Source organism: Euprymna scolopes, chromosome 20 (genome assembly GCF_053919585.1).
Source record: "Euprymna scolopes isolate OS-2025 chromosome 20, ASM5391958v1, whole genome shotgun sequence".
NCBI lineage: Eukaryota > Metazoa > Mollusca > Cephalopoda > Sepiida > Sepiolidae > Euprymna > Euprymna scolopes.
In genome coordinates this window covers 89029308-89055053 of record NC_136501.1, presented here as the reverse complement: position 1 = coordinate 89055053, position 25746 = coordinate 89029308, and the positions used below count along the sequence as shown (strand labels likewise).

The following is a 25746-nucleotide window of genomic DNA, read 5'->3' as shown; positions in this document are numbered from 1 at the left end:
ATCACCTTCTTTGTTCGAGCAGTGCGAGGTCTTCCACTCCTAGGACGGTCTTCAGATATACCAAGTTCCTTAGATCTGTTCACAACATGGTACACGATGGATTTAGCCACTTTCAAGAGCTTAATAATCTCTGAGTTTGTCCTTCCCGCGCAATGAAGCTGAATTATGGCCTCTCGTTTGCTCAATTTTCTGAAAGTTTAAACAAAATTATTTTAATATTTTTGTTGAAACTAATTAGATCAATAGTTAGACTAAATACTTACTTTATTTGAAAAGAGAAAAAGTGATTTTAACAATATTTAATTTTAAAACTAAAAATGGTCCAAGGACTTTCTGTTCACCCTGTATACTATTACTTCCGTTAATGTACCATTTTTCAATACTCAAACGAAATGTAAGTGTAGTATCTGTTCAGTACTCATGGAGGGAGAACAAGTTGTCCAGTATATGATCATTTGTTATATCATCCTCCCAGAACTATCTCCTGTGTTTTTTTTTTGTTTTCTTTTTTTTGGTAGGGGGAGTAGTATACTATCTATCTGTTTTGTTGTCATGAGACCACCTTCCCAGGCATTACCTCCTCATTTGATGTAACAATTTATTACATTAGATGTTCGTTAGCAAACTAAACAACTACATTTAAAGAAAAAAAAAAGAAAAAGAAAAAAGACAACACTCTTTAAATATAATTTTATTCAATAAAGTTTAGAAGAAAAATATCTGACATTTACTGAAATGATAAAATGTTAAACATTTTAAATTTCTTTGGAAATTATTTTTGTGGTAATTCTTTAATTTTCAGTAAATTAAAGCATGGTGGTCCAGAATTTCCCCTATATTAAAAAACAGAAATACAGAAAAACCTTCATGATGTACATACTTGAGACGGAAATAAAAGAGTAAAATTCCACAAAACGACATAAAATAAATCAAGTTGTTTTATTTTTGTAAAGAAAATCATTTTTAAACAATTCTAAATGATTAATGGGAGATCATAGGCATTACAAGGTAGATCTTGAAAGTTTGAACTGCTGAGTTACCTTCCTTTGTTTTTTAAGACGATGACGAGATTCAGTCTGTCCTTGCTAATACATGGAGTTTGATTTTCTTAGTTAAAAATAAAACAACTTGATCAATTTAAACGATTCTTGGAATATGATATTTTTGTTCCATCAGGGGTACATACACCATACAGACTTTTAAAATTTGTTTTTAATATGGGAGGGAATCTTGGACAATAACCAAATGAAGATTTGCCTTTTTAAGTCTTTCTTTAATCAGTTGGTAAATTAATGAAAATTGCAAAATTCTTCAATTTGGGTCATAACTTTCTTAAAACATTTTAACATGTAATTCTCTTTGAATAATCAGACATGATTATTTGGTAAATCATTAAATGCTTGAAAAGGAAAAATTAAAAAAAAAAAAATCTTTCTTCATCTGTCTAATTCTAAAAACTGTTCAAATAATTGATCCAAACTTTTGCCAAAAATAAAAAAGAACAGAAAAAATAATATAGATGGTGAAGACTAATGTGACGTTTTACTTTTCAGGTACAATATCTGAGATCCATTTCAAATAAGGAGGGTTGCCTTTATCTATTGGAGATGATATTACTTCTGCTACATCATAAGGATGATTGCTGCGGACAAAGTCTATAACATCGGATACTCTTGCCGTTCGGGTCTTGATCATAAGAATAAGCTCAGGGTCTTCATTCACCTCATTCTCCCATTCGTACACGGATGTTACACCTGGAATGATATTCACACAAGCTGCCAATTTTTCGCGCACCAATCCACCAGCGATATATTTTGCCACATTCATGTCAGGAACCGTGACAAACGCCATTGAGAACATACCAGAGGTAGTTACTTGAGCACCATTTGATCCAGACATTTTTTGGCTTGGATTTTGAAGGGCAACACTTGATGTCGAGAAGAACAGAGGAAAAAGAAGTGTTCCAATTTTACCTGCAATTAAATTAGAAGAGTAAAAAAAAAAAAACTATTTGTTTAAATATAAATTTATTAACATGTCAATATTCATTATTTAAATAAACTCATAAAATTATAGTAAAAGAGTACAGATACTTTCATTTTTATTTTAAACAAATTCACTCAGATTGGGTAAGAGAAAAATGGAAGATTTTTTAAAATTTTATTTTACAAAGGAGTCACCACTTATCACGACTCAGAGGCCCCTCAAGGATCTTTAAATGTAACAATCAAAGGGGAGAAGAAAGTAGACTTTCGGTTTACTTTCGTCAGTTTCGTAACTCTTGCTTCCCTTCTTTTGTCCAATTTTTACATTCCATGAGAAATGTTTCTGACAAATGGGGAAGAATTGCTGTTTTCTAGGTTGGAATCAATCCATCAAACATTTATCTTTGGTTAGTGTTTGACCATGACATATTTATTTTAGCTCCTTACATCAAGTGGCTTCATGCCTTGTCTGGAAAAATTTCCATTAAAAAAAAAAAAAAAAAAAAAAAAAAAGAGAGAAAAATACTTATGTGCTTGTAAATCGTTTATTCAACATATCTTGCACTTTACAGTCAGAATTCCGATCAAATTGTGAACATTTTATTTCATAAACACTTGGTAATTTTATAGAATCACTCTGGTCTTGGGTGATTTTTTGGTGGTTTTATGGTCTTTTTGAGTGTCCTAGGAAGGATTTTGGCAAACCATTCCAAATAAGTAGTTTGGTTGTTACGTGATGTCAGGAAGGAAACCTCCCAGAAACGCACTAATAACCAAAGAACATGTATTACCAGTTAATAACAAACTTTCCTGTTGAGATGTCCTGGTTGGTTTGATCACAATTTTTGTTGTAACTCAGATGATTTCATCGACAAATCCATGGAACCAGCTCCTCCTCAAGATTGGAAAAAAAACGATGCTGAAACCATCTGAAATGGTAAAACAGGATTCTGAACCCTTGCTTCTGTGTTTTGCCTCTGGAACTGTGATTAGCTAACACTCTTCTCTGCTACTAAAGTGGATTGTCGTTTGATCAGCATTCATTTTGGATATGGTAAATTCTCTGGATAGAACGACCCCAACTGTTTCAAGGTGAATGACGAGACATTTATGGCACTTCACTTTGACTATGTCTTATTATTAAAATCTTATATCTACTTTTTAAGAAACTGACCATAATTATTGTCCAAGAATTTCACACTATCCTTTGGCAAAATGCCATAGTTTCAAAGAAATGGAAATTTTGTTGTTTTCATAAAAGGTCACAATCATTTTGAAGAAGTCTGAATCACAAAAATCACATGTCGTCAGGATAAAAAGCATTTGTTTTTTTTTTTAAATTGGTCGTCTATTCAATGCATATGCACAACTAATGAAATGATATGAAGTTGGAATCAGTGCATGTATACAAAACATGATCATGACGAGGACTATAGTCAGAAAAGGATTAAAAAGTCATAATTTACAATGTAAATATCTTGCAAACTAATAATTTATGATGGTTTTAATTAATATTCGTTTTTAGCAGCTCAAAAGCTATATGAAAAAAATATTTAAGATAGGAGTGATTCTAATAAAAATTTTGCTTCAATTATATGCCATAGAAGAGAATAATATGTGACCTTTCTGAGACAAACATCGCTATCTACTTTTTTGTTTATTTGAGGTTTGTTTTGTATCATGAACTTTTTGTTTTTATCACAGAAGCTGGAAATGAACGATTTTTGAAAAGCATTTTTGACTTAAAATTTAATAAAACTTGTTTTTTCAAACACACATTTTCCCCATTAATCTAAACATTAAATTTTTCACATTCTAGTTAAGAATCTATTTATTCTTGCCAGATATATGGGACAGTAAAACACAAATTAAAATAATGTGATCTTTGCAAATGGTAAAACACTAATATGAAGAATAAATTGGATGAAAATGCTTCAACAGATATTTATCATATAATTACAACTAAAAATAATTACTTTATAATGATGACAAAATTAATTGTAGTGGCTGTGAGACAGGTTCACTGAATGTTGTCATCAAAATGTTGGCTAGTCGAATATAAGGGACATAACTCTAATTTCCAAAATGCACATTATCTGAAGTAAGATAACAAAAGGCAAAGAATTACTTTCCTTTCAAATACAAAGCGTTTCACCATTACTTTTTGGTGGAAAACTGCTTCCATCTAACACACATTAAAAGTAATACTTACTATGTTGCTGATATACAAGTACCACAGAGAATATGAGTAACAGTGCAATACGTGGATTAAGTGCTGAAATTAAAAGTAAAAAGGGGCTAAACAAGTCGTAAATTGTTTCTTAATATGCTGCATAAAATAAAGATTTAAACATCTTATATATAGTAAACCAGAGTTGCAGAGTCGGAGAGTCAGACTCATAATATTGTTAGGAGTCAAAATAAGAGCTGAAGTCAGAAATCAGAATTTTTTGGAGGTCTAAGAGTCAGAGTTAATGTTCTGACTCTGCAACCCTAATAGTAATCTATTATATAAATGTCAGTTTTTTTGTTTTTTTTTTTAATTTTGATTTTTTTTTTCTTCCTTTGAAGATTCTAATGCTGGGTATGGGGCAGCCAAACCAGCTGCCAACATTGCCCCGCTTTTTTATTGAAACCAACCGAGAGCTCTTTTTAGTATCCTCGCTGTTCCCTTAAGTGCAATTGTCTGAATCTCTTTTGCACTTGGTTCACCAGGAATATTAGTTAGATAGGACTTCAGATTTTCTGTATGTGTATGTGTATGCCCAATTAGAAGTAAAAAAAAAAACTAGAAAACAAACATTCACAAGGTTAGAATATTCTTGACTTGCGTGATCCTGGATGAATAATATCTAAAATTTAAAAATAATTATTCATTCTTTGGGAGTCAATTGGGTCAGGTTTCATCAAGGGGGAGGTGTTTTTCAACCATTTTCAATGTTTTATATATATATATATATGAAGGAGAGGTGAAGAACCCGTTATATTATTATTATTTTAGATACAAAAGAGAGAGGAATGGGTTGAGTGGATGTGAAAAAGTGGTAGGAGTGAAAAATATGGAAAAATGGAAGGGGAAAGAGAGAAAGACAAATTAAGAGATAGATGTTTTAATACAAAAGCTGTTACAGACATTTTCTAACCAGTTATATTTTGTTTTTTTTTATTGCACTGAGCAACGCCAGGTAGCCCTAAAAGTCTAATATAAAGAGAATTTGTGTTTGTGTATGTGCTTTTTGTATGCCCAGCTAAAATCAAAAACTACAAAATAAAACATTAAAACAGTTGATATATTCTTGATTGGTATTGGAAAATTAATATCTAAAATTTAGAAAAAAATTTTTTTTTTCTGAGAGTCAACCAAGTCAGGCTTCATCAGGAAAGGAGCATCATTTTTTCAGTGTTATTATGTACTAATTTAGAAAGCAAATGCTGATCCATTTTTTTGCAGAATTGACAATGTGCATGTCCAACTAACGAGGAATAGGATAGGCATAAAAGATGGGTTTGTTTGAAAATGGATAGAGAGAGGTAGAGATAGAAGTTTTAATAGGTTATACTTTTGCCACAGGCAAAGTCTGCTAGTCTTCTATAATGTAAAGAACACTTTTTCTTTGTTTTATTTTACTTTAGTTGAAGTTCTCAGAAATCAAAAAGGGCCCACTACCTGGGGCTAACACTTGAACTCTATATGAGATACATAGATATTCGAATGTTCCATTAAAGTTCTTTATCTCTCAAGCACTGAGTTAGGAAAAAAACTGGGAACATAAATGTCCTCCTCCCAATTAACCATTTTCATATGTTGTATACCTTTCGTTTTGGTTTCTTGGTCTTACTGGATTCCAGGACAAGAATTCATCTAGTCTGGTGGAGTATCCAGCTTCATGCTGCTACTTGAGCTAACATCTCTTGGAGAAGGTGCACCATTCCTCGGAAAATCTAATGTGGCTAATGGCAAATTTTAGCCATTGTGAGGAGATCTTATGTCGGCAGCGAATACGAAATGTGATTTTGAAGATTTACTCAGGGTTTACTTCTAGGGAAAAATATCCTCATGCCAGATTGTCTTGACAAACCCATGTACAGAGACCATAGACACTCGAGGATAGTGTCTAGTAGGCATTCAAGTTCTTTCCTTGTCTGTGTGTATGTTTGCATGTCTGGCTAAAACTAAAAGAAAAATGACAAAACAAACAACCCAAAAAGTTGGTATTTTCCTGATTAGTGTTGCCTTGGATGAATATTATCTAATATTTAGAAAAAAAAATTCATTTTTTGATGCTAAACAAGCCGATTTCGTCTGTGGTGGTGGTGGTGGGGTCGGTTTTCCATCAGATTATGCACTAAGGGGAAATAACCGATTTATAATCAAGGAATTAATTTCCTGATGCTGATTCAATTCTTGAGGTATCTATAAGTGTGTGTGTGTGTGTGTGTGTGTGTGTGAGCAATGGGAGGACAGAAAAGAAAAAGGGAGGGGAAACAGGGGGAGGGGGAAAGAGAAGTTTTAATAGAAATGTTACATTTTGTCCCTGGCAATGCTGAGTAACCCTGCTTGTTGTCATACAAATCCTGTAAACAATATAGAGATTTTTAACAAGTTTTAATTGTAAAGACTTTATATACAAAGGCGGCAAAAAGAAAGTCCACACTTGTAATTTTTTTCAAAAACTGCAAATTTAAGCTAAATTTAATGTAACTGCTTAAACAACCTATACCTCATTTGATTGGCCTTTAATTCTTCTATAATTTTACCTGTTTATATTTGACTTCTAATTGAAATATTCTAGTGTTCACGTCAATTTAAAAAAATAACTTCAAATTGAGGAAGCAAAAAGAAAGTCCGCACAATGGAAAATTGTTATTTAAATATATAACTTTAGGACATTAATGCAACACAAATACAACAGGAACACAATGAACTAGTTAATATATAGTAGCATAGGCCTTCTGTAATTTGACAGCCTGCAATCTTTTGGGAATTCCTTGAATTAGACTACAGCAATACTCCAGGGAAAGGGCATCTCACTTTTCTTTAATTTTTGTCCAAAATTCTTCCAAATTTGAAATTTTATCATTGTGTAGCTGTTGCTTGATGTAATGCCATACGTTTTCGATAGGATTGAGGTCTGGAGATTATGCAGGCCAATCCAAACACGGAATATCATGCTCTTCCAGGAACGTCTTGACATTGTCATCTGTGTGAATGGGAGCATTATCCTGCATGAAGATGGGATTATCATCCAAATTCCGACCAAAGTAGGGTAGAAAATGCTCAGTCGACATATTAATGTAATTGGTCGAATTAATTTGACCTTGCAAGCAAACTATAGGCCCTGGACCATTGGTACTAATAATGCCCCACACCAAAACTGAACCTCCACCACCTTGCAGCATTGAAACTGAGCACCTAGAATTAAATTCTTTGTCTTTCCTCCAATGGACGTACTGCCTACCATCACTGCCTAGCTTTCGTCACTAAAAAGCACTTTTGATCAGTATCAAGAGTCATGATCTTCATTGCATCTGAAGAAGTCCAGACGGTGCTTTCTATTCTTTACAGAAATTATTGGCTTGCGTCTTGCAATATCCTCACAAATTAAATTCCTTTAATCTGTTCTTGACAGTAGAAAGAGAGCACTTTTTAACACGATTACACTGTTGTTGGATTTTGGGAGCTGTTTCAAATCTGTTTCTAAGGCTGCGGATCTTGATAGCATTGTCTTCCCTGTTAGAAGTAACTCTAGTCCAACCAGATTTAGGGGCATCTTTTTTTTTTGTGTTTTGGTCCTGACGATCACTAAGAGAAAGTCGTGGCATATGGACTAAATGTTACGTTGTATAACCTGGAACAACAACAATTACGATTAGAGATGCTTTCTTGCCTGTTGATGAATATTTTAAACTGATTTAGGGGTGATAATTTAAGCTGGTTTTAAGCAAATTTGTTTCTGCGGACTTTCTTTTTGCCTCCTCAATTTGAAGTTATTCTTTTAAATTGACGTGAACAATAGAATATTTCAATTAAAAGTCAAATATGAACAGGTAAAATTATAGAGGAATAAAAGGCGAATCAAATGAGGTATAAGTTATTTAAAGTTACATTAAATTTAGCTAAAATTTGCAGTTTTTGAAAAAAAATCACAAATGCAGCCTTTTTTTTTTTTTTTTTTTTTTTGCTGGCACTGTATATGAATGATGCTTCCCCTTGCTTTCTGCCACAACTGGAAAATCAGAGAAAACAACAAAATGTATTGATTTAATTTAACGAGATTTAAAAAAAAAACTTTATTTCACCCCAAACTCTAGTCCCTACTATTCTATTGTATGGCTATGAAACCTGGACGATGAAAGCAAGCAACCTACAAAAGCTTGAGGTGTTCAATTATTATTTTTTATGGCAGATCCTTTGTGTTCATTGGCAGCAATTCATCTTAAATGCCATTGTTTGTTCTTGTGACAACAATACTCCGTACATGGGCGAATGGTGGCCTTGTAGACATACAGGATACTTTCAGGTGTAAGTATTTTTTAAGTATAACCAGCACTTATGATTGAACTTTCAATTTCTAGAGTAAAAATCACAACAGATTTTTACAAAGTACTTATCCACTTACACCACAAATCCTTTTTGTAAATACGTTAAAATCCTCCAAATAAATTATTTGTTAGTATTGCCATTTCTATCAAACTAGCCTGGGTGCCTGGCATTGCCTGGATGTTTGGAGGTGCATGTTGAGCAAATGAGCAAAAAATAATGATAGTAGGCAGGCAGGCTCAAACCCGTTCCGCAAAGGAGGAAAAGAACATGAAAAAAAAAGTGACATCTTTGCTGTTACACCCATTGGCAAACAGGAAGTGGTGAAGGTTTAAATTAAGGCTAGTCAATCGAAAAGAGGGGGATGACTTTCGAAAATATCGGCGAAAAAGCGACCCCTCCCTGTAAAAAAGTAGCCAATTTTTCAATATTTGTCATCCAAAGGGTTGACCTTGAAAACTATACTGATCTTGTGAAAATCGGTCACCTCTATTGAAAGTTTTAGGCAGACATGCAAACATACATGCATATATTTTAAACAGACAAGTGAGATTTATATTATAGATAAAACAGCTTCAATAAATTGTCACTCATACCTGTTTATTAGTGGTTCAAAGTTAAATGATTGCTTCAGCAGGATATATATATATACAGGGTGTTTCAAAAGTCTTGGGAACATTACAAATGCGTATATCTCATGAACTGTTCCAGGTAGAAAAATGAAACTGGTGCCATTTTAAAGCTTGCTCAATCAAGTTTTTGGTCATACTAATGATTTTCGTCTTATGTTTCCAGGTGCAGTAATGTCGTTCTCTAAACAAGACAAGGCATTTTGCGTCCTCCAATTTGCAAAGACTGAATCGTGGACATGTGTTCAGCGTGCATTTCGCAGGAAATTTAAAAAAGAAGCCCCTGAAAGGAAATCCATTGTCAGATGGCATGCTAAATTTGTGAAAGATGGGTGTTTGTGCCCAAGTAAGCGAGCAGGTCGCCCTTTAACTTCAGAAGATGCAGTTGAGCAAGTTCAGACAGCCTTTCAGCGGAGCCCCCGTAAATCAGTGAGAAGAGCCAGCAGAGAACTTCAGCTTGCTCCAGCAACTATCTGGCATGTCTTAAGGAAACGACTGCAAATGGTACCTTACAAGCTCAAGTTGATCCAAAAGTTGAAGGACACTGATAAGCCACTTTGCCGTGACTTTTGCATTGCAATGCAAGAGAAGTTGGAAGATAACGGCTTTGATGACCGGCTTGTTTTTAGCGATGAGGTGACCTTCCATCTGAATGGCAAAGTTAACAAGCATAGCACTCGCATATGGGGTACTGAGAATCCTCATGAACTTCTTGAGCACGAGCGAGATTCACAAAAAGTGAACGTGTTTTGTGGAATTTCCAAGAAAGGTGTCTATGGACCGTTCTTCTTTGAAGAGGCAACTATCACTGGTAAATCCTATCTCAACATGCTGGAAGACTGGTTAATGGCTCAGTTGGAAGAAGCAGAATCTGATGACTTCATTTTTTAACAAGGTGGTGCACCTTCACACTGGAGTCTTAGAGTAAGACAGTTTCTTAACACAAGGCTGCCTGGTAGATGGATTGGGAGATCTGGGCGAGGTGATGACGTTCTCATGCCCTGGCCTCCTAGGTCTCCAGATCTTACCTCGTGTGACTTTTTCCTTTGGGGTTTTGTCAATCAACAAGTCTATGTGCCGCCCCTTCCAAGAGATATTGACGAACTAAAGGCTCGAGTAACGGCAGTTATGGGAACCATTGACGTCAAGATGCTGGAACGTGTTTGGCAGGAAATGGACTATCGACTAGATGTCTGCCGTGTGACGAATGGTGCTCATATTGAGCAACTTTGAAGATTCCCCACAAAACTTGAAACTTTAACCTTTCCAACGGTACCAATTTCATTTTTCAACTCCTAATAGTTTTTGAGTTATTAAAAATCGTTATGTTCCCAAGACTTTTGAAACACCCTGTATATTAAATGTAAAACTGTTGCTTGTTTAGAATCTCACCCACCTCCCCAGTAAGAAACAAAAATAAAGAAAAGTCTGCACGATGCAGGTACCGACGATGAAAAGACAATATTGTAAACCAAAACATCATGTAAATGGATTAAGTAGTTTTATTTTTAAATATGAAAATCAAAATATATGGCAAAACAACATCAAAATATATGGCAAAACAACAAGGGACAATTTTGTGGCATCTTGAAAACAGTGTGTAGAAATAAAGGAGATAACTCCAAATAATTCCAACTTTTGCAAGATTTTAGAAAGATTTTCTTAATATGTGAAGGGTGGGGAATTGGAAAAACTCAAATTTGCTTAAAAATTATTTTCTTTATAAAAATAAAACAACTTGATCAATTTATGTGATTTTTGGCATACAATATTTTCTTTTCAAAAATCATCCAAAAATTACATTCTGACATTTTGTGTTTAAAAATGGTGAACTGTACTTAAAACCAAGGGAGATAAGTTGGTTTGTCATACAGAATTGGTCGCATAACTCTGAAAGCATACAATAAAACTTGATAAATTAATTTTTGTGCAATTTTTTAAAATCAATACTAATTTCAACAGGACACATAAATATATAATGTTTTCCTCTGAAATGTGTTGGTTTAAAACATCACTAAGCTACGCAAGTACCCAATAAACTTATTTTTATGTTTCGATAACTTTTTCCATCAAGTATGTTGCAAAAACGATGGGAGAGAAACAAGGGAGGTAACAAAGTAACCTGTTAAAAAAAACAAAAAAAAAACAAAACAAAAAAAACAAAATGGTAAAATAAATATTTTGAAATTATTTTTTCTTACCCAGAATTTCCCTTATATTAAAAAAAAAATAAATAACAGAAAAATATAAATCATGTACATACCGAAAATACCATATTCCAAAAATCACATAAATTGATCAAGTAGTTTTATTTTTAAGAAAATCAAAAATGATTTTCTTATTTAAAAATAAAACTATTGGATCAATTTAGGTGATTTTTAGAATATGATATTTTCATTTCATCACAAGTACGTACATCAAATTTTTCTGTAGTTTTGTTTTTATATAGGGAAAATTCTGTACAAGAACCCAAATCTTTTCTATGAAATGAAAAATGGACTCATTTTTTTCAAAATAAAAAAGGATAATATTGCAGATTAACATTCTCAGTTGGTTATCGGCAATTCAGAATCTTATCTCATTGTTCCAAGGGAGGTAAATCTATTTTACTAAGAATTGTAAAAAATAAAAGATTTTTCAATTACTTTATTTAATATAAAATGTTTGGTGCTTATTAAGATAGAGTCAACAGATCGATTTTTCAAAATATGTGGTTTCAAGCAAAAATGTCAATACTTATTTGTCATGTTGAAAATAGTAATATATCAAAAAATTATAAAAATTCATTGAATAGAACAACTGTTATTGTGTTTTTATATACAAAAAAAAAATTTATCGCTATGATATGAAACCATCAGCCATTGATTCACAATTTTCAAGGTGTTCACATCTTAGGAAAAGGCAATTTCCCTTAATTTTCCGCCAGAATTATTTTTTAACTATGATGAATTTTCGTAATTTTGGAACATATTATTTTTGACATGAAAATTAAGTACTGTTCTTGCTTAAAACCACATTTTTTTTTAAATCGATCTGCTAGTCGAAAGGCACCCAAAGTTGCATAACATTCATAAAAAAAATGTAAGATGCAACGATATTGTCATTTTTCTTAAAACATTCAAGTAATTGTAAAAAAAAAAAAAAATTATTTTTTTCTTCAAACTACTTTAGTAAAATAGATTTATCTCCCTTAGAACAATCAGTTAAGATTTTAAATTAAATTGCCATTTGATGGCATACCGTACTGAAATAAGCATCCTCATCAAAGTTAAAATAAAAAAAAAGATCGATGGAAAGGAATTAGAAGTTTAAGTACAGCCAATTTTTTACCACTAACCATAAATCCGAGAAGCAAGGTCATAAGACTACACCTAATTGTAAATAAATTCCCCCTACCCAAAATAAAATAACATACAGAATTTATGCTTCTTCAAACACTATCCGATGAGTAACAACTTCTGACCAAAAAAAAAAACATGTTAAATTTATATGCGAAACTGATCCCCCACTGTAAACTCGAAAATAACGTTTTTTACCGTCATTTTTTCAGCTATTATGAATAACACCGTTGAAAACCTTAAAAGAAAAAAAAAATCAATTTCTTAGAATTTAGAATGAGGGATCAGTTTCGTAAGATTACTCTCTCCCATCTCCGAACAATGTTAACTTTTTAGGGAGGTTAAAAAATTACTGTTTTTTTTACAACTATAATCCAAAGACCAACCAGTATAGTCGTAAAGCTACAAGGAATCGCTTAACAAAGCTGATGTAGTTACCAGCTAAATCAAATCGCTTGTCATGTAACCAGAGGAATTTATTAATTTCAGGAACAATTTAATTTTGTCATCGTTTGCTCGTGCAGTTCTGTTGGCATGCAGAATCATGGTTTTTTTCATACAAATCCACGTGACTATATTTTTGTCTATTCGCGTATGTAGACAATGAATCAGACAGAACAATAGAAAGTCAATATAAGAGGGCCGACGCGCCAAAAACAAACCAGTCTCAACAACGTTTTTGCAAGTCACCATTGTCGCTATGCGTGATTATCACACGTGTTGGACTCCGTCTGAAAAGACATAAAAACTGCACCTCTAAGAATATCAAGTTCAGACTGCAAACGGACAAATTACTCAATCCTTCACTAATGAAGCTCACGCAAACAACAATGAATATTTTTTGCTAATAAAACTTTTACCCTCCTGGTATACTTCATTTGCAGGGTTTTCTTCATAAGATATGTCGACCATTATAATTTTCTTCATAAAATATGTCGACGACCATTATAATTTTCTTCATAAAATATGTCGACGACCATTATAATTTTCTTTATAAAATATGTCGACGACCATTATAATTTTCTTCATAAAATATGTCGACCATCATAATTTTCTTCATAAAATATGTCGACCATCATAATTTTCTTCATAATATATGTCGACCATCATAATTTTCTTCATAATATATGTCGACGACCATTATAATTTTCTTCATAAAATATGTCGACGACCATTATAATTTTCTTCATAAAATATGTCGTCGACCATTATAATTTTCTTTATAAAATATGTCGACGACCATTATAATTTTCTTCATAAAATATGTCGACGACCATTATAATTTTCTTCATAAAATATGTCGATGACCATTATAATTTTCTTCATAAAATATGTCGACGACCATTATAATTTTCTTCATAAAATATGTCGACCATTATAATTTTCTTCATAAAATATGTCGACCATCATAATTTTCTTCATAAAATATGTCGACCATCATAATTTTCTTCATAAAATATGTCGACGACCATCATAATTTTCTTCATAAAATATGTCGACCATCATAATTTTCTCAGTCATGAAAGATTTTCATACCATTACAATTCCACAAATATTCTTTTTTTCATTTGGATGAAAATTCTGAACTTTCGTCTTATAAAAATGCAGGTAAATTTTTACATTAGGGTCACCTCCACAATTTTCTTTTAAAATGATGACTTTAACCCTAAAAGTTGTCATTTGAAAAGAAACTTGTGGAGGAGAACCTCATGTAAAAAAATACCAAAATGCACATTTCTCCCTGTTATTAATGGACTTTATTATTTTGGGCTCAAATCATGTTATTATTTTGGGCTCAAATCATGTTATTAAGTTAGATCCATGTCCAAGGAACCTATATCTAAAATTTCAAGTGTTTAGACCCAAAATTGGCAAAGGAGTTTGGTAGAGTTCTCAAAGGTCAAATCATTGAACTTTGACCCCTTAACAGCCAAACTTTTGGGCGAAAACGGATTACAAAGATTTTCCCAAATCTCAGTACCCTGTATATCAATTTTCGAGTCTGTAGACTGAAAATTGAGAGAGTTATTGCGTAGGAAAATGTACACAGACACACACACACACATGTTCACTTTTATAGATATGTGTGTGTGTGTGTGTGTGTGTGGTTATCAACATGTTTCACTGTATCTTGCTTCTTAGATGTGACTGAATATGGCGAAACCCAACCATTTGTACAGTAATGAAACATCTTAACTGCTCACCATGAAGTAAAGAAAATTGTGTTTTCATATTTGTTTACAGCACTAAAACCAAGTTTAAACTATTACTTACTAGCAAGGGGTACCCAGTGTTGCCCGGGTGTTTGGAGGTGTGTGTGGTTTTGGGTAAATCAAAACAAAAGAATAATAAAAAATCGTTGCCCAGGTGTTTGTGTCGGAGGGAGGGGGGGGGGGGGTAAATAATAATAAAAAAAAAAAGTTTTGGTAGGTAAGTATGAAGGATTGAACCCGAAGCCTTGAGGCGAAGTTGGAAATTAAAGTGTGAAAAAAACGTGCGACGTTAACCACTGGGCCATCAAGAAATAGTAACGAAACATGTTTGAATTTATTTAAGTATTATGAATTGGCAGGTGCCCATACTTAATGACTTAATGAGGTCAACTTTCACTGCAATTTATTTACTGTGGGGCAGCTTTTTTAAATTTTTTCTTGTTTCCCCAAGATGTGTGTGGGGGGGCACCAGCTCCCCATAAAAAGGGGATTGTCCAAATTGAATAGCAATTGTCTGATATAACTCCGCATTGATCAAAGCTGATTGCTTTGGATGTTCCCGGCGATCGCACCAAGAATGATGTCTTAAGCTCCGTTTCGCTTTTATTATATGAAAAATTTGGAATATTTAGCTTTCAAACTCCGGCAAATTAAATAGACAGGCAACCCCCATTGTTAACTCGTAGATATTATGATTTAGACGTGATATAAAAAGTTTTAAGAAGGAGTGAGCCGATAGATCGTTTCTCGGAAAAAAGCCTTTCTTAAACATACACAAAAAGCGAACATACATACACACACACATTTTCGCATTTATATATATATAAATATATATATAGAACTAGCGAGGGGGGGGTACCCGGCGTTGCCCGAGTGTTTGGAGGTGTGTGTGCTCGGGCGGGGGTGGGGGTGTTAATCAAAACATAAGAATAAGCGAAGTAAAAAAAACAAAAAACAAAAAAGGAAACAGAGAAACTAACGTTAAAACTTATCTGAAAAATAAAGCGGGGAGTACCCGGGTGGTGGGGGGTTGGAATTAAAACATAAGAATAAGCGAAGTAAACATTTTTAAAAGTTAAAACTTTAAAAAATCAAAAAAAAAAAAACACAAAAAACTAACGTAAGGCAATTGAACAATGTTAAATGTAAAAATCGGAAAAAAAAAAAAAAAAAAGAAAACAGAAAAAAAAAAAACAAACCGCATGAGAAATGGCTTAAATAAGCCTGTTTCAATATTAAAATTTAAAAAATCGGTGGGTACTCGGCATTGGCCGGGTGTTTTTGTGTGTGCGTGGTCGGTCGGTGGTGGGGGGTGTTAATGAAAACCTAAGAATAAGTGAAGTAAAAAAAAACAAAAAAAAAAAAAACAGAAAAACGAACGTTACGTGAAAAATGGCTTAAATAACCTTGCTTCAAAATCGAAAAAAAAAAAAAAAGACATCTCACACCATAATTCGAACCCAAAACATTTAGATAATGACCCAACGCTCTAACCAACTGAGCTAACACGACGTACATGAAATTGTGTCAGTTCTTCAAATATTTAAGCTAAATCAGGTTATGACGTCGTCTGACACATGCATAGAACCGATCTCGTCATGAGTGTACGGTTTTTGCTGACCCCCCCCCCCCCTCCTGTAGAAAAGTGCTGATTCCAAGGTGAAAAAATTAATGTTTTTGGCCAATTTTTCAATATTTGTTGAGTGAAGGATGGGGCTTTCATATGAGACCAAATTTGTGAATTGTTGTTCTGTCTGGAGAAAGTTTTTAGCAGACATACAAACACACATACATACATTTTCGCTTTTATATATATAGACTAGTGGGGTACCCAGCGTTGCCTGGGTGTTTGTAGGTGTGTGTGGTGTTAAATAAAAAAAAAAACGGGTGGGGGGGAGAGGATCGAATCCGAAGCCCTGAGGCAAAGTTTGAAAATAAAATCGGCCAGCTAGAATGAGTTACTGAAAGATGTTTGAATTTATTTAAGTAAGAACCAAATTGATAGGTGCGCGCCCGGAAGTCGTTGAGCATAAAAAAAAAGAAAACAATGTTAAAACTTAAGCAGGAAAAAAAACACAAAAAAAAACTAACGTAAGGTAAACGAACGATGAAAACAAAAAAAACAAACACATGAAAAATGGCTTAAATAAGCCCGTTTCGATATTAAAATTTAAAAAAAAAATCGGTGGATATCCAGGTGTTTTTGGATGTGTGGTCGAAGGTGGATAAGCGAAGTAAAAAAAACAAAAAAAAAACAGAAAAACGATCGTTACGTGAAAAATGGCTTAAATAACACTGGTTCAATATTTAAATTTTAAAAAAATCGAAAAAAAAGAAAAAAAAGAAAGACATCTCACACCACGATTCAAACCCAAAACTTTTAGATAATGAACCAACGCGCTAATCAACTGACCTAACGCGACGTATATGAAATTTGTTCAGTTTTTCAACTATTTAAAGTAAATCAGGTCATGACGTCATCTGATGTATGCGTAGAACCTCACGAGAAGACCGTTTTTGTTGACCCCCCCCCCTGTCGAAAACTGTTGATTTCGGGGTGAAAAAATTAACGTTTTCTGCCAATTTTTTGATATTTTTCGAGCGAAGGATGGAGCTTCGATATGATACCGAGTTTGTAAATTTTTGTTGTGTCTGTCGAAAGTTTTTAGCAGACACACAAACATACATACATACATACATACATTTTCGCTTTTATATATATACTAGCAGGGCTACCCGGCGTTGCTCGGGACCGTATAAACAATGAAAAAACAAAAGCAGATATTGAACATATGTTTTATTCTTAGGGGAGAGGAATCTTTCATCTCAAGTTTTAGCGTTACAAACATTTGTCTTTTATATATATAGATAATGACAGGTTTTTTGGGGGCCCCCCTCGAAGATAACTGATCAGTTGACCAACTTCTAGTGGTCCGTTTGACGTGAAATTTCGATATTTGTCATCCGGGTGATGGGGCTTCGATATGATACCAAATTTGTCAAGTTTGGTTCCGTCTTTCAAAAGTTTTAGCGTTACAAACAAACATACATACATACACACAGACGTTTGGCTTTTATATATATAGACTAGCAGGGCTACCCGGCGTTGCTCGGGACCGTATAAACAATGAAAAAACAAAAGCAGATATTGAACATATGTTTTATTCTTAGGGGAGAGGAATCTTTCATCTCAAGTTTTAGCGTTACAAACAAACATTTGTCTTTTATATATATAGATAATTACAGTTTTTTTTGGGGCCCCCCTCGAAGATAACTGATCAGTTGACCAACTTAGTGGTCCGTTTGACGTGAAATTTCGATATTTGTCATCCGGGTGATGGGGCTTCCATATGATACCAGATTTGTCAAGTTTGGTTCCGTCTTTCAAAAGTTTTAGCGTTACAAACAAACATACATACACACAGACGTTTGGCTTTTATATATATAGAAGATAGATTATTTATTATGAGATCTTGAACATTCAACTTGCACATCTCCCAGTGTTATAATTTTCTTATAATTTTTTTATTCAAATGACTTTCTTTTTGAAAAAGAAACTCTTAAATTATTTGAGAATAATATTGAACCAAGTTATTCTCCATGGCACGCTTAAGTTGTAACTTCTTCATCCAATAAAAAGAAATGATTGGTGTTTGATTTCTCCCAGACTATTAACCGTTTCACTTCGCTTGATGCATACCCCTTGCCATGAATTGAAGAACTTATAAACCAAATAACCCAGGATCATATCTTCAGTATAATTGACTTGACTAAAGCATTCTATCAGATTGAAATTTGCCCCTGAGATTGCCCCTATACGGCTTTTCAAGCTGGAAATCGTCTATATCAATTTAAATGAATACCCACGGGTGTCACAAATGGGGGTTTCTGCATTTCAACATTTCATGAATTCTTTTATTTCTGATAACAGATTGTCTGGAGCCTTTTCTTATTTGGACGACACAACAATTTGCGGTAGAACCCAGGAGGAGCACAACATAAATTTGGAGCATTTCTTAAAGGCTGCCTCTACATACAACTGGGAAAAGTCAAAGTTTTCACTGTTCGATTAATGTACTTTGATATAAAATTTGAAATGGAACTCTTCAACCCGATGGTGAGTGTTTGAGACATCTTTTTCAAATACCTCTCTCTTCCGACTCAAAATCGTTAGAAAGGGGTTTTGGTATGTTTGCCTACTATCCAAAATGGATACCTAATTACTCATCCAAAATTCACCCACTAGTTAAAAATAAACAATTCCCGATACCTTTCATGGTTGTAAATTCCTTTGACGAGTTCAAAAAAAGACATTGGCGTATCTTTTGATGATTAATTGCCATTTGTTATTGAAACCGATGCCTCAGAAAAAGCTATCAGAGGCATTCTCTTACAAGCTGGGAGACCTGTAGCGTTCTTTTTCCAGTTGTTAAATACTTCTGAAACGCGACTTCATATCGTCGAAAACGAAATGTATGCCATAGTAGAATGTGATCATAAATGGAGAAACCTCATTACTGGGAAGCATTACACTATTAATATGGATCACTGAGCCGTTTTTTTTATGTTTAAACCTGTTAATCGCAGAAAAATTAAAAACGATAAAATTATATGGTGGAAAATGGAACTTCTTCCTTTTTCATATGATAAAACACACATTATCCTAGGAATGAAAATGGTGTCGCTGATACATTATCGCGAACATGTGGTACTGCTATTTCTTCTTGGGAGAAACTAAAATCAATTCACAATTCTTTAATACATTTTAGATTACAACGCTTTTGACATTTTATAAGGTCACAAAATCTGCCATATTCAATCGATAAAGTCCGACTTCTAAATGTCCTACTTTTGCCAAAATAAAACCCCAATTCCTTAATTCCCCTAATCATATTTTTATCAGTTCTTCTGCCACGTTTCAATGTCTTTCTGTTGATTACAAAGGATCTCTTCCAGTATCCTTGTCAGGTTGCCACTACATACTGTTATTGACAAATCGATTTCCTTTTGCTTTCCCCTTGTCGTGATTGCTCTTCTCAAATCGCGATACAGTGCCTGATGACTATTTTCACTATCTTCGGACTTCCCTCATTCATCCATTCTGATCGGGGAACTTTGTTTATGTCAGGAGAATTCAAGCAATTTCTGCTACGACTTGGGATTGGATCCTGTAACACTACTGCTTATAACTCAAGAAGTAACAGCCAATGTGAACGCTAGAATGGAATTATATGGAACACTATCTTATTAGCTTTGGAATCTCAACAGTTACCCATTAACGATTGGCAGGACATTCTATTCGCTCCCTACTACATACAACCACTAATGCCACCCCTAATGAACGCATGTTCAATTTTAAAAGATGCTCTTCTACTGGCATTGCATTGCCTGTTTGGCTCTGTGAACCGGAAAAAGTGTTATTAAAATGATTCGGTAGCAAGAGCAATTATGACTATTATTGAGGTAGTAAACTTTACACATGCAAGAATTTGACATCAAGAACTTTTGGCCCGTTTTCCATGAGCCTGGTGAAAATCCATGCCCAGATCGATCTCAGGATTCAGCTGAGAATGTGGACCTGGATCAACTTCAGGATTCTGCTGAGAACGTGGACCCCAAAAATCTGCCATCTTTGACTGGTGCAAGTTCCAAGATTCATATTTCCTCAAAATTTGAGACTTCTGACTCTTCGGTGGTGAGCTGCCTCTCCGCCAATCTAGCAGGACTCATAAACCAGTCCAGTGGCTGGATTTAGAAACTTTCTAATAATAATCTGAAGTGGGAAAGAGTGTCATACTTTTCTTATGATAACTTTCTCTTTATTTGCATATCTCCTACCATGTGATCTTGCCGTTTGCTTTTTCTTTATTTTCTTCTTTGAATACTTTTTTTTTTTTTTTTTTAACATGCATTCCTGGCTACTTGCCGCATTTGTCGTAAAATTCAGTTGGGAAAAGGTCTTTCCGCTTGCGTCTTTATTATATTACAGCTGGATTACAAAAATAAATTATTTCTGGTTAAATAAAATTTATTATTTCAAGTTTTAGAATTTGTTCCAGAGTTGTTGCTATTTTCTGACACTTTTTTGTTTTTCTTGTTAGAGAAATGAGTTTCGCCCTATGCTCCCGTCAACATCATGAACACAGAGACTGGTTGACGTCCCTTCACGCTACATTGTACCCCCCCCCTCCCACACACAATATGTATAGAAATTATCCCCTAGGCTTTCACAAAAAAAATATTTGGTTAATGCCTTATAAGGGTAGAGTGGCCCAAAAATGAGGAATCATTCTATGTTAAATGTATACGCGAAACTGGTCCGCACTCTAAATTCAAAAATAATTTTGCTTTGTGCTATTCAGATTGGCACTTATGATAGAAATTAAAAGTAAAGAAAATACAGAAAAGTTTGTTCCAGTCACAGAACAAAGATGAAATAGTCCCAAAATTACATAATTCGATCAAGCATTTTCTTTTTGTCAATGTGCTCTGTTGCACCAACTGAAGACACTTCATTGCTCTTGACATATCTAAAGCCTTTGATAGGGTATGGCATAAAGGTTTACTTTATAAGATCGCTAGCTATGGTATAGCTGGAAAGGTCTTCTCAATTATTAAATCATTTCTTTCTGATAGGTTCATAAGAGTAGTAGTTGAGGGGAAAAAATCAGAAGCTCACAGTATTAATGCCGGTGTCCCTCAGGGATCCATCCTGGGCCCAACTCTTTTCCTGATCTACATTAATGATCTTCCAAATCATATCCTTACATCATTTGTAGACATTTATGCTGACGACACTACCATTTATGGTACCACATCTAAGACAGTAAACGACCAAGTTCTCTCCAATTCTCTCTCCTCTGATCTTGAGCACGTAGTACAATGGGGAAAGGAGTGGCTGGTTACTTTTAATGCATCTAAAACCAAGCTTCTCTCTTTACATCATCAACATTCTAATCCACATTTGTCATCAATTGAAATGAATGGCTCTTGTCTTCAGGAGGCCTCAAGTTTTGACAAGCTTCTGGGCTTGACCATTACTCCTGATCTTAAATGGAACACGTATATCAAATCTGTTGCCAAGGCCGCTGGAAAAATGGTGGGATCTTTCTATCGATCCAGTAGATATCTCACTGCTGATGCTATTCTCTATCTATATAAGAGCCAGGTACGTCCAAGGATGGAATACTGTTGCCACATCTGGGCAGGAGCTGCTAGAAAGGACTTGTCCTGCCTTGATAGAGTTCAAAATAGACTTCGTAGCCTCGTAGGAGATGTCCTTTTCTCCTCCTTGCAACTTCTATCTCACAGAAGAGATGTTGCGAGTTTGTCTCTGATGTATCGTTATTTTCATGGAAAGTGTTCAACTGAGCTTCAATCTATGGTCCCCCCTCGCCAAACTTTCACAAGAAACACTCGTCTAGCTGTAAACACTATCAATAATTTCCCCCACTCTTTATCTGTGCCTAAACCTAAACGTAGATTCCATGAACAAAGCTTCTTTCTTAGAACTGCACGCCTGTGGAATTGTCTTCCGTTTTCCTGCTTTCCGGCTGACTACAATATGGTTGGGTTCAAGTCTAAAGTAAATAAGTTCTTGATGAGCCGTTCCATATAAGTTATTAAATTTACCAAATTTTCATTACTAATGATTACTATATTGACCAATTTCTACTGTACACTCTTTAACCCTTATCCTTGAGTGGCCTCTGGGCCTTGATAATGTGGTGATGCCTTTGTAAAAAAAAAAAAAAAAACATTTTCTAAAAAATGACGATTTTTACAGGTTTTCGGGTATGCTGAAAACGAATATCGCAGGGAAAATTAGTGCAGACAAATAGTTTTCGCGATATAAATACCTATATTATGCAATGTAATTTCTAGTAGTTTGAATTGGTACAGTGAGCATGCGCAGACAAACTTTAAAGTTAATTCTACGAAATACAAACGATTATTCAACGTCATTTCTAGCTAATTCCACACACACACACAAAAAAAAATACTTTCAAAAATTCAAATTCAAGAAAGTTCGGTCAATGTGCACTTGTTCACGGCGATGTGTAAAACGTTAGCATTTTACACAATAATAATGACGTCATCATTTCGTGTGTTCGTGTCAACTTTTATGGATGTGCATTCACGTTATAATTGTTAATGGAAAAAACTTTTTTTTGCTATGAATAAAATATAAGACTTTTTGTAAAACAAATAGATTTTTATTAACGAACTACACAGACGAGAGATAATAAAAATTAATTTTAACGTCTTCTTGACACTTATGTATCTAAGATAATGTCGCTTACAGACTTCCGTATATTTTTGAAAAAAAAAAAGCGCAAAACAATTTGAATAATAAAATCAAAACGAATTCTTTTAGGCCGATTTTGGATTTACCATTTTTATTATGTCAATAGTCTTATATTCTTTTATATGAATATATTTTTTTATAATTGAAAACCTGTTATTAAAAAAAAAACGGGTTTGTATTACTGTACACATAGATTCGAAAAAGTTGTCAAAAAACAAATATATGACAAATAAATGTTATCAAAGGCAAGATAAGTTACTTTTCTACCTAACTGGATATATTTTTTGTGTTTTTATTCAGTGTAACATGTTTATTCAGCTCGAAAAACATGCAGTGTTTACCGATGTATTGGAAAATTCAAAATGGCGCCCGACTCTCTCTCGGAGAGGGTAAGTTTGGGAAAAGCTATTATAAATAATAAACTAGACAAAATACTGTTAGAAATTCTCTCAATATATGTTACCGTGAAATAAGCTGACATATATTCGGTTGTTTTTTAATAGTATTTTGTCTAGTTTATTATTTATAACATCTTTTCCCAAACTTACCGTGTTAAAGAGACAGTCGGGCGCCATTTTGAATTTTCCAATACATCGGTAAACACTGCATGTTTTTCGAGCTGAATAAACATGTTACATTGAATAAAAACACAAAAAATATATCCAGTTAGGTAGAAAAGTAACTTATCTTGCCTTTGATAACATTTATTTGTTATATATTTGTTTTTTGACAACTTTTTCGAATCTATGTGTACAGTAATACGAACCCAATAAGTTTTTTTTTTTAATTATTTGATCTTTTTAGCTTTAAAAAATGTTGAAATTTTTATCGACCAACATTTATTTTGTTTAGTTTTCGAACCATGAAATATAGGGGGGAAGGTAGAACACCTAAAAAAAAATATTTCCTCTAATATATTTAACGAAACCTACTTTTATTATGTAAGTTTATTTAATAATGAATAAATATCGAAAATTTCAGGAAGATATAACTATTATTTGATTTTTGCTAGATTTTTAAAACATGGGTGTGTGAACGAACGGCTTAAAAAACGTCACTACATAGGAACGTTGTTTTAAGCGTCGATAATGTAAACACGATTTTTGTCTCGCATTTTCATTATTTTTGTATGCTGTAAATTTTTTTAAAAAATATTGGCAGTTTATTTGAAGCTTTTTCTTTTAAATGCTAACAAAGTTAGGATGATAATATTAAATTAAATTACAATTACATCGTGTTACATATGGGGGGGGGGTTAAAACTGTGGCGTGCGTTCGTTGGAGGTACCTATTGTCCAACCTGTTTATTCAGGAAGCCATTTTTAACATGGAGAGGTTGAAAATAAGAAAATGCCTTTCGGAATTACGCCCGACCCCTCCCCATGTTAAGAACGACTTTCGGAATAAACATCACCCAACCTCCTCATGTTAAGAACGGCTTTCGGAATTGCGCTGAAAAAATACTGAGGATCTGCCGCCCATTCAAACACGGCCACCAGTGATTTACATTTCAAAATACAGGTATTTATATCTCGAAAACTATTTGTCTGCGCTAATTGATATTCCTTTTCAGGATACACGAAAATCTGTAAAAATCGTCGATTTATCGAAAAATGTTGAGACGTCTTCTGTTGGCGTAACGGAACACATTGACATTTTTTTTTTATTATTCAAGAAAATCAAAGAGATAAGATAGCCGTAGTGTTTTCGTTGGCCATGATTAAATCCCATGAAATAAGAACAGGGTGGGGGGCAACTGAAATTGCTTTATGTTCAATGCAGTTCAGTAGTAAAACCGCTATAAATCGTAAAGTTTTATTTTCTTAGTTTAAAAAAAAATTTACTTGTTTTACGTAATTTTTGGAATATGACGTTACGTACATCATACAGACTTGTCTGTATTTCCTTTACTTTTAATTGCCGCCATAAGTGCCAATCCGAATAAACACCTTTTTTTCTTTAATTTTGTGTTATTTTTTTAACGACCTGCCTAGCGTAGTATAAACACCCCCAACCACTCCATGTTAAGAACGGCTTTCGAGGTCGGGAGTGTTCATTCCGAAAGCCGTTCTAAACATGGGGAGGTTGGGGTGTTTAGAATACACGTCATAATTTTTGTTTTCTTTCCACCAAAATTTTCAGAGTTTCTGTTCACATGTACTCGCATGAAAAGCAAGATGTGTTTTGTTGTTTTAGAGAAAGAGGGGGGGGGTATGAATATGATGGTTTACAACATCATTTTCTTTCTTTTTTTGTATTGTTTTGTCAATTAATACTTTGCAAGGTAAAATATTTAAACAAATCCACAACTAACTAGAAATGCGACTACTTGAAGAGGCAATATAATTTAAAGTGCTTAAAATCTTCATAAAATGGGTAAAAAGGAGGATTTTTGAATAACAACAAACTCACCCCGGGAAAACAACGTGGTCAAAAACGCCATTAATTCTAAGTTTCTAGAATGTTATTCGCTTATTCTTTTATTCTGATTTAAAAACATTTATAATTGATGTCAGTAATTCTTCATTGACTTAAAAATACATTTTTCGAATATCATTATTCATTATTAGTATTTTCTAACAATTACATTTATTTTGATTAAGTTTTATTCACATATTTTAAAATAATTTAAACATTTTATTTTTTTTCAAACGTAATCTATGTTATTCCAGAATAAAACAGTGAACGGTTTACGGCTGTCGTCAATAACACTTATTTTATTTATAACATATT

General features: G+C 33.7%; 1 protein-coding gene across 2 annotated transcripts; it reads right to left on the bottom strand.

Moving 5' to 3' along the window:
- Positions 1-675: 675 nt before the first annotated feature.
- Positions 676-25566, bottom strand: LOC145241542 (divalent-cation tolerance protein CutA-like). 2 transcript variants are annotated; one of them, XM_080104600.1, is made up of 3 exons: positions 25426-25488; positions 4198-4260; positions 676-1973 (listed from the first exon to the last, which is right to left on the bottom strand). In XM_080104600.1, the coding sequence occupies exons 1-3, from the start codon at positions 25454-25456 to the stop codon at positions 1543-1545; spliced, it is 525 nt and encodes a 174-aa protein (XP_079960726.1). In that variant the 5' UTR covers positions 25457-25488; the 3' UTR covers positions 676-1542. The 2 variants fall into 2 exon arrangements, with proteins under 2 accessions (XP_079960726.1, XP_079960727.1); XM_080104601.1 differs by lacking the exon at positions 4198-4260 and having other exon boundaries at positions 25426-25566.
- Between the last annotated feature and the right edge of the window lie 180 nt (positions 25567-25746).